The sequence below is a fragment of the Embiotoca jacksoni genome, unplaced genomic scaffold (genome assembly GCF_022577435.1).
Source record: "Embiotoca jacksoni isolate LCO1_2020_lvr unplaced genomic scaffold, fEmbJac1.0.p SCAF_74, whole genome shotgun sequence".
Lineage (NCBI taxonomy): Eukaryota > Metazoa > Chordata > Actinopteri > Embiotocidae > Embiotoca > Embiotoca jacksoni.
Genome location: NW_027185430.1, coordinates 1,186,982 through 1,204,376, shown reverse-complemented (window position 1 = coordinate 1,204,376; position 17,395 = coordinate 1,186,982). Strand labels below are relative to the sequence as shown.

The following is a 17,395-nucleotide window of genomic DNA, read 5'->3' as shown; positions in this document are numbered from 1 at the left end:
CCTGTGCCTGCGTCTCCGGTACTCCGGCTTCCTTCCACCATCCAAAGACATGCACCTCAGTTAATTGGTGGTTCTACAAATTGCCCTTAGGTGTGAATGAGAGCATGAATGGTCTTTGTTTCCATCTGCCTCTATGTGGCCCTGTGATGGACTGGCAATTGGTGGTTCTACAAATTGCCCTTAGGTGTGAATGAGAGTGTGAATGGTCTTTGTTTCTATGTGGCCCTGTGATGGACTGGCGATCTGTCCAGGGTGTACCCTGCCTTCGCCCAATGTGAGCTGCCCCTGTGACCCTGTTCAGGAAAAAGCAGGTATAGATGATGGATGGATGGTTAATGAGAATGGCACAGTATTTCTTTTGTCACCTTAAATTTGAAATATTTCTTAGGAGCGTCCAGACGCTTAAAAATACAGAGAACATTTAATATGGTTTTCTTTCTTCATGCCTTAATTTTTGAATCCATCTTTTTACTTTTCTAAGCCAAAAATCTATTGATGGGACAACAGACTGATCAACAACTGAGCTGCCAGGCTTTTAACGAGGCCACATCACCCCTGTTTAACCAGCTCCCAGTGTCTTCTACATTACATTTTAAGATCATATTGATTACTTTGAAGGCTTTTCATTATCTTATTCCACTAAAAATTTTTTTTTTATTTTTTTATACAATTATAAAAAACAGTTTTGAGTGTAAATTTCTCACACTGCAATCAAAAGTCAAATTTATAATGAAAAACATTTAAACGGAGAATAAAATGATGTGGCTTGCAAACCGATCCCCCCTTACAGGCTCTTAGTGTCTTACTGACTTTAGAGCTTTGTTTGCGAAGCCTCTCTTTACGACCACAAAAGAGGACTGTGTTGAGCAACATGGAGGTCATTATATCTATTGAAATGTTTTTAAATGTAGCAGCAGGATGTTTTTATTCTTTTATAATTCATGTTACCGCATGAGCCCATATCGTTAGATATTTCCAGCATCACAAACTTGTAGACATCAGCTTTATGTCGGCACATGAAGCTTTACCATCGTTTCCTTAAGAGGGCTGGCGCCCCTTCAGATTCAACCACATATAACTTCATGAAGACTTGTGTTTAACTCCTCATCGTCACCTTCTTGCTGAGCACGTGTGATGTTTGTTCGGCAGGTTTCTCTCCCAGGCTTTAGACAGCCATTCCAGTCTGGTGCTCCACAGTGAGCCCACCAGACCATCGACTGAAAGAGAGGAGGTCAAGCAGTCCTAAACACTTCATACATAACGGTTAAATATTCATAACACTGTAATATTTGGTTGGTCTGGTTTAATAGTACAGTAAACGGTTTTGTCTTCATGCTCAGGAGAGGGCAGACTTACTGGTGTGTTTCATGGCAGATCCCATCACCAGGAAGGACACGGTGACACTGATGGCTATGAACACCTGGATCAGCTCGGCCACCCAGGAGTACGCGCTGTACCGTTCATTAATGATCTACAGCAGGTGGATGTTGAGAATCAGGACTGTTGTACTGAAGAACATCAAATTTAAGTTTTCAAATAAAATGCAAAGTGAACATTTGTATATGCTGGAAGTGAGACAGTGAAGTCGAAATCAGAAAGTATGTTGAAACCTATTCAACAGATGCCCCTGTGTTAATACAGTATGAAGTTTCATTTGGTCGCAGCACTTATTGTAGCAGACAGTCCGGCAGAGTTGGTAGTTCATCTGAGTCCACCTCACCTCCCTATTTGTGCCAGGTCAATAATGTGTGGCTTCTTCCATCCATTCTTGCCTCCTGCGATTCTCATCAGTTACAATCAGTTACATCGGACCGAGCTCACTCGGTTGTGCTATCAACCAACTAGTTAGTCAGCTGGGTCGAGCCGGCCTCTGCAGCTGCTGATCACCACAGGAAGTTGTTAGCAGGTAAAATACTGCTTGTTGTGTAAATGAATCTGGTCACATCCTGCTGATTAAACAACTTACAACAACCTATTATTCATATATCTGGAATCACACAATAGATATATTACGCCTTAATCATGTCATGAGTGCAATGTTCAGTATTCACCTTTGGTCTGTCTGTTTGTCTAACCATTCCATCTATTCATTCAGTCATCCATCCATCCATATTATATACAGTGGTGTGAAAAAGTGTTTGCCCCCTTCCTGATCTTATTTTTTTTGCATGTTTGTCACACTTAAATGTTTCAGATCATCAAACAAATTTAAATATTAGTCAAAGATAACACAAGTAAACACAAAATGCAGTTTTTAAATGAAGGTTTTTATTATTAAGGGAGAAATAAAATCCAAATCCACATGGCCCTGTGTGAAAAAGTGTTTGCCCCCTAAACCTAATAACTGGTTGGGCCACCCTCAGCAGCAACAACTGCAATCAAGCGTTTGCAATAACTTGCAATGAGTCTTTTACAGCTGTGGAGGAATTTTGGCCCACTCATCTTTACAGAGTTGTTGTAATTCAGACACATTGGAGGGTTTTCCAGCACAAACAGCCTTTTTAAGGTCATGCCACAGCATCTCAATAGGATTCAGGTCAGGACTTTGACGAGGCCACTCCAAAGTCTTCATTTTGTTTTTCTTCATCCATTCAGAGGTGGACTTGCTGGTGTGTTTTGGATCATCGTCCTGCTGCAGAACCCAAGTTGGCTTCAGCTTGAGGTCACAAACAGATGGCCGGACATTCTGCTTCAGGATGTTTTGGTAGACGGTAGAATTCATGGTTCCATTTATCACAGCAAGTCTTCCAGGTCCTGAAGCAGCAAAACAGCCCCAGACCATCACACCACCAACACCATATTTTACTGTTGGTATGAGGTTCTTTTTCTGAAATGCGGTGCTACTTTTACGCCAGATGTAACGGGACACACACCTTCCAAAAAGTTCAACTTTTGTCTCATCAGTCCACAGAGTATTTTCCCAAAAGTCTTGGGGATCATCAAGATGTTTTCTGGCAAAAACGAGACGAGCCTTAATGTTGTTTTTGCTCAGCAGTGGTTTTGGTCTTGGAACTCTGCCATGCAGCCATTTCTGCCGAGTCTCTTTCTTCTGGTGGAGTCATGAACACTGACCTGAACTGAGGCAAGTGAGGCCTGCAGTTCTTTGGATGTTGTCGTGGGGTCTTTTGTGACCTCTCGGATGAGTCATCGCTGCGCTCTTGGGGTAATTTTGGTCGGCCGGCCACTCCTGGGAGGGTTCACCACTGTTCCATGTTTTCTCCATTTGTGGATAATGGCTCTCACTGTGGTTCTCTGGAGTCCCAAAGCTTTAGAAATGGCTTTATAACCTTTTCCAGACTGATAGATCTCAATTACTTTATTTCTCATTTGTGCCTGAATTTCTCCGGATCTCGGCATGATGTCTATCTTCTGAGGATCTTTTGGTCTACTTCACTTTGTCAGGAAGGTCCTATTGAAGTGATTTCTTGATTGAGAACAGGTGTGTCAGTAATCAGGCCTGGGTGTGGCTAGAGAAATTGAACTCAGGTGTGATAAACCACAGTTAAGTTATGTTTTAACAGGAGGGGACAAACACTTTTTCACACAGGGCCATGTGGGTTTGGATTTTTTTTCTCCCTTAATAATAAAAACCTTCATTTAAAAACTGCATTTTGTGTTTACTTGTTATCTTTGACTAATATTTAAATTTGTTTGATGATCTGAAACATTTAAGTGTGACAAACATGCAAAAAAATAAGAAATCAGGAAGGAGGCAAACACTTTTTCACACCACTGTGTGTGTGTGTATATATATGTGTGTGTACACACACACACACACACACACACACATCAAAATACAGCTGCATATACTAGGAACCAGTTTAAGCTCCATGGGACTGTAGTCAAACTGTCTGGATGCAGCTGCAAGAGGAACATGGAGCCCAGACTGAACAGAGTGGTGCTGCTGCTGATTCACAAAGAACCGAGGAGAACTTCAGAGGAGATACCAGCCGAACTTTGAGGTCTCAATAGTGTCTGACTGCATCATGTGACTCTTTTTTAGAGCAGTGAGAGGACGACTCAGGAAGATTTACCTTTGTCAGTGGAATGGTTGCAATCTCTCCTGCTTTCTCTGACCTGAGGGAGAAACAAACACATACAGAAAAAAAAAAAAAAAAAGGTTTAAGTCAAGTGAGATGAGTGATCTTTTTTACCTCTACCTGCTGCTGATGTTTTGTTACTGAGCAACAGAAATAGTTGTGCAGAGACTGATTAACCACATTTTCAGGACATTGATTGTGAGTGTGATTCACACATTAAATAAGAACAGAGTTGGTCTCCTACAAAGAAGCAATAAAGTGACAGTTTGAATCGATTTGATTTCCACTGACATATTTTATCTATTTAAAGAGACAGCAGGGTTGCAGTGGCCTCAAACGAACCACCACACACTGTCAAAAAAGGTTAATTTCAACTGATGCTGGTTCAACGACCTATGTAATAAATGCTGGGAAGTTTTCATAACTATATCTGTTTCAATGTTCATCTGTGTTACAGAGAGGCCTGCTCAAAACAAAATGAACAGAGACTGTGAGGTCTGTGTTGTCTACAAAAAGAATGGAATGAAAACTGTCCTGGACTAAATGTTAATGCCATGTTGAGGTTTCCTACTTTTTATTCAGCGGCAGATTCAAAAGGTTTTCTGAGGAAAAAGATAGTTGATGATGGACCTCGGCCCGTCCCGAGGAGCAGGTTTCAAAATTGAAATTATAAAAAAACCCCAACTGAGCACGTGTTTAAAATCTTAATGGTTACATGAAAAAAATAGTCAAATTTAATGAAGTCATGAATTAAGAGAAGTCTTTGATGTAGTCTCTGTGACATCGCTGTATATCTGCATTTGCCCTGACACATCTGAGCGTGTCATTAATTGAGATTTGGTCTCATACTAAATGTTTTATTCCGACCCTTTCCAGTTATTATAGTAAATCTCATTTATAAAAAGCTGCCCTCTGCATGAATTCATCTTCATTAAGAGTTAGTAAAAAAACAGCCTGGCTCTCTCCGAGTCCAGCTTGCCAGCTCCCAGCCGGCAGAGGATCTCCTGGGGAGAAACAAGCACACGAACGGAGGGGAAATATTGTTCTAAATATTAAATGAGCCACAAATGGTAGTAAAACATATGGCAGGTCAGGACTGAGCCTATGAATCAGTGCTTCCATTTTAAACTCTAATTTTTGGCCATTTGTCTGCTGCTGCTGGGAGAGCTGGAGGTCCATTAGTTGTTTTCCTGCTTTTCTTTGTAGTCAAAAGAACAGAAGCAAACTGAGAAAGGAGATGAGAAGGAACAAACTAAACAGCTATTGTGTCACATTTAAAAAAAATTCCATTCAGGTTTTCCTGAGATATAATGTTGTATATGTAAATGTGTCAAATTGGGGTCACAGGGACCTTTGACAGAAGCGCTATAAATTCTGATGAGCGCCTCAACCTCAATGGAGGGTCTCATCAAACTTTAAATACACAGTGGAAAACATGATGTGAACGTCACATTTTTGTCTACTTGAATGTAGCTCAGCTGCTAAAAATAACTACAACTGAGAACTTTTTAGCCCTGCACTGTTTTGAATTCAGAAAAGATCTGAGAGTGTTGTTCTTCTTACACATTTGGGAGATTCATTTTTGGAGGCTTGTTTGAAGACCTGGTGCTGCAGTCAAACTATTCAGACAAACGGCTCCTTGCTTGGAGGACGGTCCACTTTCAGGTCGCACTCCAAAAGTTTCTTCGAAGATTTTGGAGTGCCTACATTTTTGTTGCTAAAGAGAAGGTGGTTGGGATATAGACGTGTATTAAATAAATCAAATGCTGTTGCTGAACCAAATGTAAAACACTGAGATGCATCGTTTCAGACTTGAGACTCTGTTTTCTGGCAGAGGACAGGTCCATTTTTCTTTGTTCCACTCGAGGCCCTCTAGCTCGCAGGTCAGGACCTCAATGTTTGCTGCTGCTTCTACTGAAAGCTCTCAGGGTCCTCTCTGCTGCAACTGTTTCAGGTCATTTGGGGTGAATGTGGGTCTTCTGATGGACTCCTCCTTCTTCATCATCATCCTCTTCCACTGTTGAAGTAAGGCGAAGAAGCATACAGAGAACTGACGGGGGGGGGGGGGGGGGGGGGGGGTTGAAAAATGTATCTCCAAACCCACATCTTTTCACAGAAGAAACAAAAAAAAATTCTTATGTCTCAGTTTTAATCAAATTCAAATGTGTCATAAAGTCTGAGTGATTCTCATCAGTGATTGATTGCTGACTGGTCTGCACCTCACTGTGCTCTTTTACATCGACGAGCGAGACAAAATATTACACAGTCCAGATTAAGAGCAGCACAAAACACTGCTTCAAAATGATCCAATTAACATTCAAAACTAAACGTCATATTCATTTGAGACATTTGGATTTCTGAAGAAAACAATAAATAAACTCACTATGCCAAAATTAATTTGTTGTCAAAAAGATAATGAATTGAAAGAAAACCGAGATTTAAAGATTAAAATAATAACTGCATCCACAGCTGCTCTCATCTTCTGGAAAAAGCTAAGTATTCAATACAAGATGAATTAAAATAATTAAATTGTTGTAAAGTATAAAATCATTTAACGTCTCAATTTGTCAAATGATGTTAAAAATAACCTTTTTTCTCAGGTAAAAAACTAAAGCCTCAGAAAGCAGAGTAAGTGTGTAGTTAGTGAGTGTGTTTAATGCTAAGCAATGGCTGTTGTTGTGTTTTCACGAAGCAGGGCAGGGCACAGGTCGTGTTGACACAGCATCAGATGGGACCTGACTTAGCAGCAGAGCAGCATTACACCGCAGCAACTCACATCTGCTTCACTCTATCCTTCACTTTCTTCCTCCTCTGGCTTAGACACTTCTTAAAGTCTGGGTTGTGGCGTACGGTGTCACAGCAGGGGGATGGGGGAGACACAACTAATTAAAAGGACAAGCAACAGCAAAGACGCTACACTGTGTGCAGCATTTCTGCTGTTTCAAATCACCAAAGCTAATAAGCCTCAGACAGTCTGAGAAGAGCTTCTCGTTGCTACTGTGAGTAAATGGTGTGAAAGGAAACAAGCTTCAGGACTGATAACAAATGTTCCACTTTCAGAGACAAAAGGAGAAACTTTTCAGATCTGCAGGCAAATAGGGGAAAGAATTGTGTTTGATTTTCAACATGATGACGTGTGTTTGTGTCAAAATGTGTGTGATTACTGCCTGTGATACACATCCAGTGAGGCAATTATTAGCAGACTGTAGAAAGAACTTTATAATTGCAGAGTTTTCAGAGTTGTGTGGGTTCATGCAGTGACAGAGCAGCTGTGAACTACATCCTGAGTTAAATAACATGTTGCAGGCAGCTGTCGACCCTCTGCTAACCCCCAAACCTCCTCTCAGTGTTAGGTTAGCATCCAGCACTTTACATTCACATTGACACTCATTATCAAAGCAGATAAACTCCTCAAAATATGTTGTCAATGGGCTCTTCCCATCAGACTAACACAGCCTTCAGACAGATTCCTGTCAGTACGACAGAGACAGACAGGAAGCAGCAATACAGTAAAAAACTACCATATCTAAAGTGCTTGTGCATGTGAAAAAACCACAGCAAGATGAGGTGCACAGAGCAGCAGGGAAAATAAAACTTCATTACTTCATCAACATCATCAATTCCTGAGTTCCACATGGTTTTTCAGCAGTGTGCGTCTGGGATTTCTTCGTGCACATGAACAGTCATAACAAAGTTAGCGTCAAACTCTGGAAATCATCACAATGTTTCAGAAAGCAATGAGCTCACAGGACAAGACTGATATAAATATATCAGTATATGCAGTATTGCTGCACATTAACCGTGTCGTTATTAAAATGATCACAACCTTAAACATCTACAGCAGTAAAATGCAAGAAACTTTTACTTAAGTAAGGTTTTAAATGCAGGACTTGTATTTGTTGTTATTATAATTTTTTTAAAATTAATTTATATATGATTATTAATTCACCCATTTTTCTTACGATTGCACGTTCTTCAAAATGTATTCATGTTTTGTGCATTTGCTGTTTAAAAAAATATCTGTTTCTGTTTCTTATAAAAATGTATTAAACATTCACTCATTTGTTCTGAAACACTTTGATTTACGTGATCATACTTTCATGCAACATGGCAGCTATAATCTCCCCCTAAAAATCGGACCCATGACTTTGTACTGAAAAAAGATACAAATATTTTAAATAAACTATTACTGATTGTGATTTTGAATGTAAACACGTAGGAAGAAATAGGAGTAGAAGAGATGGAGCTTTGGAGCACAACATCAGGTCTCTATACAAGGCCTCAGCTGATCAGCAGTCAGGTCATTCCAGTATTTCAGCAAGTGACAAAGAACAAGTCGACCCCCGACACAGACATCATCTCTTCAGAGACAAACTATGATTATTAACAACCTTTCTGTGACTCACCTCGCTGAAAACTACCCATTCAAATCCTCATGTTTAAGTAACTGAGAGGAGGAAAACAGGATAATATGTTTCTCCAAGAAGCCAAAAGATGAAATGAGCTGCTGGAAGAGGGCCAACTGCTTGGAAAAGTGACAACTTACTGAAGAACTGAAGGAAACAAGAATCCAGCTGAATAAACAAAAAAACGCTGAAGGACATGTTCATCAACGAGGACAAAGAGACACGGGAGGGAGCTGGAGAGGCTGCAGAAGTTTGCTGATGCATCACAAAGACCTGTGTCTCAGGTGAACAACAACATCAAGGAGAAGACCTGCAGAGGGATGCTGAGGAGCTGCAGATGGCCTGTAAAATCCTTCAGGAAACGTCTGCACGCGAACAAGCAAAACACAAAGATCACAGAGATGCAACAAACTTTCACCCAGAATGAGATGTCTGTTCAAGAAGAGTTGGAGGGGCTGGAAGGAAACCCTCCCCAAGCTCGAGGAAACGGAGGACTATGTGACTCCACAAGATAGAATCACCAGCATGCCTCTCCTGATCCCAAACTCATAGAGGTGGCTGAGGAAACAGTCCCAGGGACAACATGGAAACCTTCAGCCTGAAAATCATTCCACCACTCTGGGTTTGAGGAAACAGGAAAGGTGGAAAAAAAAAGAAGTCCACAAACACAGAGACAAATGAGCAACTCATTCCCAATGATAATGACCCAAAAGTATAAATGTTGCATCCAAAACATAAAATCTTGACCTTAAAAAAAGTATTTCAAAATGAAATACAAAAAAAATCTTGCATACATTACAGTAGTTTGTAGCAGACTCAATGTTCTCTATAACTATAGCTGAGCGGGGGTGACTCCGCCCCCACTGAACAGAGGGCTGGTTGCCAGTTTTGTAGTTTGCCACAGAGTTAAAGTTTCTGAATATTAAACAAGTCAGCGATCCAAATCATACCAAATTTAACAGCGCAAAACCTCGGGTCCAACACAGACACTGAGTTTGAAGCACATGAAACAAAGAGTTGAGCTATTCGAAGGACAAACAAACATAAAAAAATATTGTATTATAAAGAGAGAGACCCTGAAACATTGTGGTATTATTTTAAGGCCATATCACCCCGCCCTAATGTTTGTACACCGATACTCTTATTGTCTAATCTAGTAATGCAGGTATTCCCTGTGACTTGCCTGACAGGTACGCTGACTGCATAGCGACGCTGACACCCACACTAGCTTGAACAAATATATGTTCATGACTTCTGGCACTAAAGACTAATGGAGTACCAGGTACTAGGTTCCAGTTCCTGAGCCGTGATTAGATAACCTCTTGATTCAACAGTGAAATGGTCCATTGAGATAATGAATATTTTGAAAGCACGAACACTTTGTAGACATGCATGTAAATGTGATGGGAAATGTACTCATCCACGTGTTGCAGTGTTATGGTGGCAGGTGGCTGTCCTGAGGCGCGGTGCTGCTGACCCGCATGTTTGACCGGAGAGGAGCTTTTTACTGCTCAGACTGCCGAGTTGGCACATCTGACACGCGTCCTGATCTGAATGGAAGCGTGTGAGGCTCCTTCTCATTGTTTTCATTGTCTGACCTCGTTATTGGACGTATGACAGATGCCGTGGTTAGTCTGCTGTCAGGTCATTCAGATTAGTTTTCTGACTCGCTATTATTCAAATATTTCCAAAAAAGATTCCCAGAGAGGGATTAATGCCTTCTGGTAGGGAAACGAGAACATTACCAGACAGATTTCTTTTTTTTTTTCTGTTTGTTCAGCACTTTGAAATTTCTGGAGGTAAAGCGACATCAAAAAACTAAAAAACCCTAAACTATATCAATATTGCAAAAACTATCATCTTTGTTATGCTTAATCTTGGTCTGATGGAAATGGTGGAGATGAAGGGAATCAAAGGAGATTGTTCTGGGTGACAATGCAGAGCCTGAACTCTAACAAAGTTAGAAAGAAACACATTCTTTCAGATAAGAACACAAGTGGTTCCTTGGAGTGATTCTGTCAAACAGAGAGTCAGACGGGCTGTCTCCGGTCTGAGCATCATCAAAACCAATCTTGGACAGTTAGTTCATGAGGTCTGGATGTCCTTACAGGACCTTTACCTCCATCAGAGCAATCAGACGAGTCTCAGAGTGTGAGAGACCTGAACAGCAGAATTTCCCTGACATTGTAGTAGAAAAGAAATGTTAGTTATGGACTTTTTGTTTGTCATAAACACCATAATAAAGTCTCTTAGTAATTGCCATCTTTAGTCTGTAATTTAACATATTCATTAAAGTGAAAACAGTAGATGTTCCTCTCTGTTTGTGACTTAATAAAGTCTTCACACTCTTTTATGAACACGGCGGACGACAGCTTCAATGATTTGTCCTGTAAATGCAAACAGACCACCGTCACACGTGCAGCAAATATAACAGAGAAGAACCGTTGTTCCCATTTTCACTCTGAAAATCAAGATAAAATGGCATAATTAATGTCTCCAGCGTCATGTTTCTCTGCATCGCTGAGCATGTGAGGCTCTAAATAAACCAGAGGATCCATTAATGACATATTATCAATTTCAATTAATAATGAACTGTTACATTTCGGCTCCATTAACTTCAACGCAGGTGTGTTTTCTGTGCTGCTGAAACTTTTACTGCTCAACATTTAAACAAGCCATTTAAAACCAAATTCAAATTTTAAATTAGCTTTAGATGAAGTTAATAGTTTTCTTTACAGTCCAAAATGCTGTGTTTTTATTCTTTCTAACAGTATGACAACAATAAAAGTGCATAAATCAGTCGTACAGCATTAATGTTAACAGGTCAACCGAGCAGCCACACAGCCTGCGTGTCACACGTGCATGTCAGATGTCGTCATCTAGAGGACACAAGTTTTTCACACGTAGTGTCACAGAAGACACGCTGGCAGCTTCTGCCCGTGTGTGCACAAACAGCAGGATGTAGATCACGTTCGAGTCACAACTCTTCCAGACCTAGAAATGCTCCCCGATCACCTTCACCTTTACTCACCAACAATCCTAAATGCAATCTGTCTAAAAGCAAACTGTTGTTTGTGATCCTGGTGACACGCGAGGCCGGTGTTGTTATTACCCCCTTTCATTCAAACACGGCTTTAAAAGCACAGAGCTGCTTTAATGGCCTCTACAGATGAGGAGAGGAAGATTAGATGGTTGGGATTTGAAACGGCACAAACAACTGTGCTCCAAACACATTCAATACAAATCCACCAGGGGGCACTGTGGGTCTGTTTGAGCTGAGAGAGGAGGGTACCTGTCACTGAGGTTGTCTCAGCCATGTGGGTCACAGGAGCTGCTTTTTTTTTTTTTTTTTTTGAAGAGATGAACAATGAACTGTAATGGGTGGGTGGGAAAGAATAACACAGAAATAAAAATTCATGCCCGGCAATCAGAATGAAAAACGGTTGTTCTGCAAATCAACGTAATGAAAGAGGACTTAATGGAAAGGGAAGGCCTGAGTCAGGGAGCGATTACAATTCAAAGATGCTTTGAAATAATTACATATGCAGTACAAGAGATGTTAATTGCACATATTCACACAGTTCTCTGCTGATGTATCATCACTGTCACACTTTGGGCATCAAGGAAATGGCAGACTGCTGATGCCAAAAAGCTAACTTTGTATCATAAAAGGAAATCTAGTGCTGCGTTTTATGATCTCAGGATGGGTGTGGACAATGTAATGGCACCAGAGGAGCTCCATACCTGCCAAGTTATTTAAAGGCTGATGTTATGTCACTGTTATTTGACAGCATGGTATTCAGAGGACAGTTCAGTTAGGGTACTTTGATGGTTCTGGTGCTGTTCTTTATTGTGGGGCCCTTATTATTTAATTATTCATCACTACACAGTCTGCCTGTCTATCGTTAATAACAATTTTAAACCCCAGAAATAGGGTTGCAGCAGCAGATTACTGGTGTCACGGTATGCTGTGGTAGTAAAATGAATGATTATCATACCGTGCACAAGTGCTTATAATCGGTATTGAAAAAAAAAAATGCATGGAACGGAGATGCTCGCCTGCAAGCCCCAAAAAAGTTATTAAAAACAACATAGGATAACTTTAGACATCTTAAAAACTAACGTGGAGTTGTCCTCAAGGACAGACATCCAGTTTGCAAAAACCATGGATGCAGAGTGTCTCCAAAAGAGGAAACACAATGAACATGTTGAAGAATCCCTCCACAGATCAAAGTAGGAGTCCCGTTTATAAGTTTAATGACGAACAAAAGAGGTGTGATTGTTTAAATGACAGTCATAAGATGCACTACTGAAATAGTCTACCATAACAGCTCTCAACTCACCTCCAATAAACTGTTGTTGATAATCATTCAGAGCACAAACAATGTAACTGATAATAGGTATGATAGGTATAAACAACTGGTGAAGAGACATTATCTATATATTGCTGTTTCCAAGGTCAACTAATATCTTAGAAACTAAACTTGAAACCGGCAGTTCAACAGTTTTGCAGTGAGGAACTTAATGTTTATTTCAACCAACATGTTTGTGACAGAAATACAAACCACCGTGGCTGAAGACTGTAACTAATAATAGGTGGTAAACTTCCCCCAACGCCCATGATCTGCATTTACTATTTTATATCAGTAAGTATAATTCCATTTAAACATCTGCACTTGTGTTGGCCCCAACCATCAACCATCAGTGAGCTTATCATTGGTTTGTAAATGTTATGAAGCCTCCAGTTCAGATTCTGTCCGTCGCCATCTTGTTAGTTCAGAGCAGTTAGGAGCAGGAAGTGACCATATTTGGACGAGCTGGGGGAGGAGCCAGCGGTGGATCTGACTGATCTGATTGTAAACCTGATGATACTACATCCCGGCCACCGATAGCTGTAACCTGACTGCACCACAGGCCTGTCAATCAAACAGACACGCCCCCCAAAACAGGTATTTTTGAATCTTATTTTCTAATTAATGAGATTATTTTCAGATGCACCTCCAGAAAACTAATAAGAAGGAGCAACTTTAGCTAACAACACCGAGATAACTGATGGAGACATTTTATTTACTTTGTATTTGATGAGAGAAGTTGAATGGGAGTCTATGGAGCCGGATGCTTTTTGGAGCCAACCTCTAGTGACACTTGTTGGTATTGCAGCTTATGGGAATTCCTGCATCTGACTCATTTTTAAAACTCGCAACTTTGATATACAATCCATCGTTGGCCCTTAATAGAAAACATAAATTCCCCAAGAACTAAAAACCGAAAAAAAGTAATATTTTTAAACCGCAGCAGGAAACCCAACAAAACTGTTTCATATACAAGGAGGGAAGAAGGAAAACTCTGGACTGATTGTCTTATTCATATCACGGTCTTCAAACACAGAAAAGTGCGCAAGCTATGCAACACATAGCTGAAGGTAAATGGACTGGAAACAAATTTTTCTTTTTTCCTCAAACTTGGATGATGTTAAAGACTACCAGAACTCAAGCAAGTCCAATAAAAGTATCATCATCAACCACACAATACAATTAACAAGCTACAACAGAGAATCCAACCGTTGGCTGAAGTTCCAGGCTTGTGGCGAAAGAATCACTGGTTGTGATGAAAGACAAACATTCAGAGCAGAGACTCACTCCTCCAGCGAGATGTTCGTGTACAGGAGAGGGGACAGTGAGGACGGCGGACCGGATGGGCTGCTGGAGTCAGGCCGTGCTGTTGTCTCAGCTGCTGTCATCCTCTCTGGTAACGATGTCTGGGGGACAATCTCCAGCACAGCCCAGCACCTACACACAACCACACACTGATTAGAGCACATGTGATGTTATACAGTCACCAACAGGCCATTTGAAATATGTTTGACCTCCACGCACAAGTAGTGATTCCAACGTTCTGATTTTATGATTTGACTTGATTTTCTTTAAAATTGTTTGAAAGTAGTTGCCAAACATCGAAAATTTTTAGATTACAGAGTAAATAGCTATTACAACACAATTACAAAGATACATTGTAACCTCTGACTTGAGCAGACACAAACACAAAGTCCATCACTGTTGGTACGGTGCTGAATGTAAAATTTTGTAACTGAACGTTCACCTGTTTTGTAGAATTGACAGACTTTCATGCGAGGGTGGAAGGACACCTGTGTTCTCCAACAGTAAGAGGCCCTCATAGTTACTGTAACATGGTTGTTTAAAACAACACCATTAGACTGCATGAAATACAGCAGACTTATTGGAAATTTGGAGGGAATCAACAGTGTCAGCCTTTACATCATTGACCAGGTCCTCCGACGGAACATCTTTTCATTTACATTTCGTCTTTTTCCACAACTGTATTTTTTACTAAAATGCTGAATCCGCTGATTTATGAAATGTTTTTTTCTTCTTTTGAAATTTAAAATGCATTTATTGTATTGCAAACAAAAACAAATTCCGGAGGCCTGAACATTGTGATTTCTATTTTTTGATGCCGTGTGTGATGAATGCTCAATGGCTTGGAGCATGATGTGACAACATAGTTTGGTTTGGAGCACAGATGAAACTGTTCTGAGGTGAAAGTTCAGTTTTCCAAGAAGATTTAGAGGTTTTGTGAATGTAGTTTGAAGATTGGGATTTGTGCTTACACTTTTGAGAAAAGGATGGAAGGTTTCAAGAAATGTGTCTTAGTGATCGTGAAAAACCGTAATGAGAGTTTCAGGCGGAACCTACCAACAGTGGTGAACAAGGAGGGGGTTGTTCTTTGGAAAATGCTTTACAATAGCATTTCTTCAATGACCCTAATTTTTGTAAAGCATTTAGTAAGACTTTTTAATGAACCATTATGTCATTTAACTCTACAGCATACTTTTTCAGAAGCACTGGATTAATGACTGCAGTATAATTAGAGATTGCGACTGGCCATGAGGAAAGAACAGCAGTACATTTCACCTCTTCGAGGACTACCAGTCAGACCTGTGACCCCGGTTTCTCTTCTACCCTTTAAGAAAATTAAACCTCCCACAATCCTGACATGGAGACCAAGACTTCACACTAACATTAATTAAATATCCATTTATCAGCACCTGACACATCTGAAGCTGAACTGAAGCCTCATTTTATTGGCACAGTCATGAATAAAAAAAATTAGGTCTTGATGATTTCTCTCTAAACACAGCAGCTGGTTTCACTGTTTCCTCCCACCTGCTCGACAACACTGGTACTGTGTGTTGATAATTTACTCTGCAACACCACAGGCTCCTGGTTTCCTAGTTTCTTTCCCATTGCGATGTTTGACAGGAGCATCCATTTCCTGGTGTATTATACTGTATGTACACCATCACTCAGTGCTGCGTGTCGGCTGGTTTCTGTACTGCATAGCATTTAAACTTATTGTACGTCCGCAGGAAGAATTTAAAAGCAAAACCTACTCAGACAAAAATAGTTGGGTTTTTTTCTGTATAAGAGCACAAACATCTCCTGAACTTCACATCACTCTGCCTCTTATTTTTTAAGTAACATCAAAACAAACTGAGCAGAAAAATGCACATATAAACAAAATATCAAGGTGATAATAAGAACTTAATATGACAGAAACAATCAGTTGAAAAAAATGTCCTTAAACCAGTCCAAACAAGATATTGGATTTTCCACCAAAATACCACCAACTCTGTTTTTCAATTGTTTGTTAAGAAAACAACAACGGAAAATAAAATCCAAGTGTAAAATACAATTTTAAACTAAATGTTTTCATAACAAAATCATAGTTTCACACAAAATTCATTACATTCGCAGCAAATGAGTACGTGACAAAATTGAAATCTTGAAATCATGAAAGCAATAAAAGAGATCATCCCATCTTTTAATTATCTTCAGTTCAGTTTTTGTCGCAGAGAAATTCCTTTTTTTTTTTTTTTCAAAGAATAAGAAAATTAAAGCATCAAATTCTGTTTCTGTAAAACCATGGCTGCAAAATTGTGTTAAAATGAATGATGTGAAATGAAAAATCCATTATATGATATTTTTTTACCATTTTATTGTCTAATTTTATTAGAATTTCTGTCGAAGTGACTTGTGTAAATTTGAAAAGTTATCAAACTTCCTGCTGAAAATAGAAACAAGCTAATTGAGTTTAGCAGGGATAGCATGTTGCCTGTGTACTTTTATGGTAGAATGAATGTGACAAGTACGACAATATTTTACTGTCATGTTACTTTTATTTTCCTCTTCGCCCAGACAACCATTTATCTTCTGTTAAAAGTTTTAGGTAGGTGTCAGTCTGAAAACAAAACTTTCAGTCAATCCAACACCTTTATGTTTACTTTAATTTCTGCCTAAAATGTTGAACTGTATTCAGTGTGATAGATTATTACCTTTACTGTTAAACTAATTGAATATATTTAATATATTTAAATACTACATTTAATATATATATATTTATATTTATATATACACATATATACATTTAAATATATATATATATATATTTATATTTATATAAATATTTATATTTAACAGGAGTAGTCTCTGAACTGTTCCATCCCCACTTGTGGACGTGTTCAACAAAATACCAAAACTATAATTTCTTTAAATATATATATACATATATATATTCATATAAATATATATAAATAAATAAATATATATATACATTTATATATATATTTATATAAATATATATATTTAAATTTATATATATATATACATTTATATATATATTTATATAAATATATATAAATAAATAAATATATATATATACATTTATATATATATTTATATAAATATATATATTTAAATTTATATATATATATATATATATATTTAAAGAAATTATAGTTTTGGTATTTTGTTGAACACGTCCACAAGTGGGGATGGAACAGTTCAGAGACTACTCCTGTTGCGCGCTAACAATGCGTAGCATCGTGACTGTGTGTGGAGCAGGAGGAAGATGTAACCCTGCTTGATCAAA

At 39.1% G+C, this 17,395-nt stretch overlaps 1 protein-coding gene across 1 annotated transcript in view; it reads right to left on the bottom strand.

Moving 5' to 3' along the window:
• The window catches only part of LOC138215396 (uncharacterized), a 100,770-nt gene that overhangs the window by 4,835 nt on the left and 78,540 nt on the right, over positions 1-17,395 (bottom strand). Inside the window, exons 12-15 of the mRNA XM_069177517.1 lie at positions 14,086-14,235; positions 4,035-4,077; positions 1,357-1,471; positions 1,115-1,217 (exon numbers count right to left, since the gene is read on the bottom strand). Of these exons, the coding sequence (XP_069033618.1) occupies positions 1,115-1,217; positions 1,357-1,471; positions 4,035-4,077; positions 14,086-14,235 (411 nt within the window). The remainder of the gene's footprint in view (positions 1-1,114; positions 1,218-1,356; positions 1,472-4,034; positions 4,078-14,085; positions 14,236-17,395) is intronic.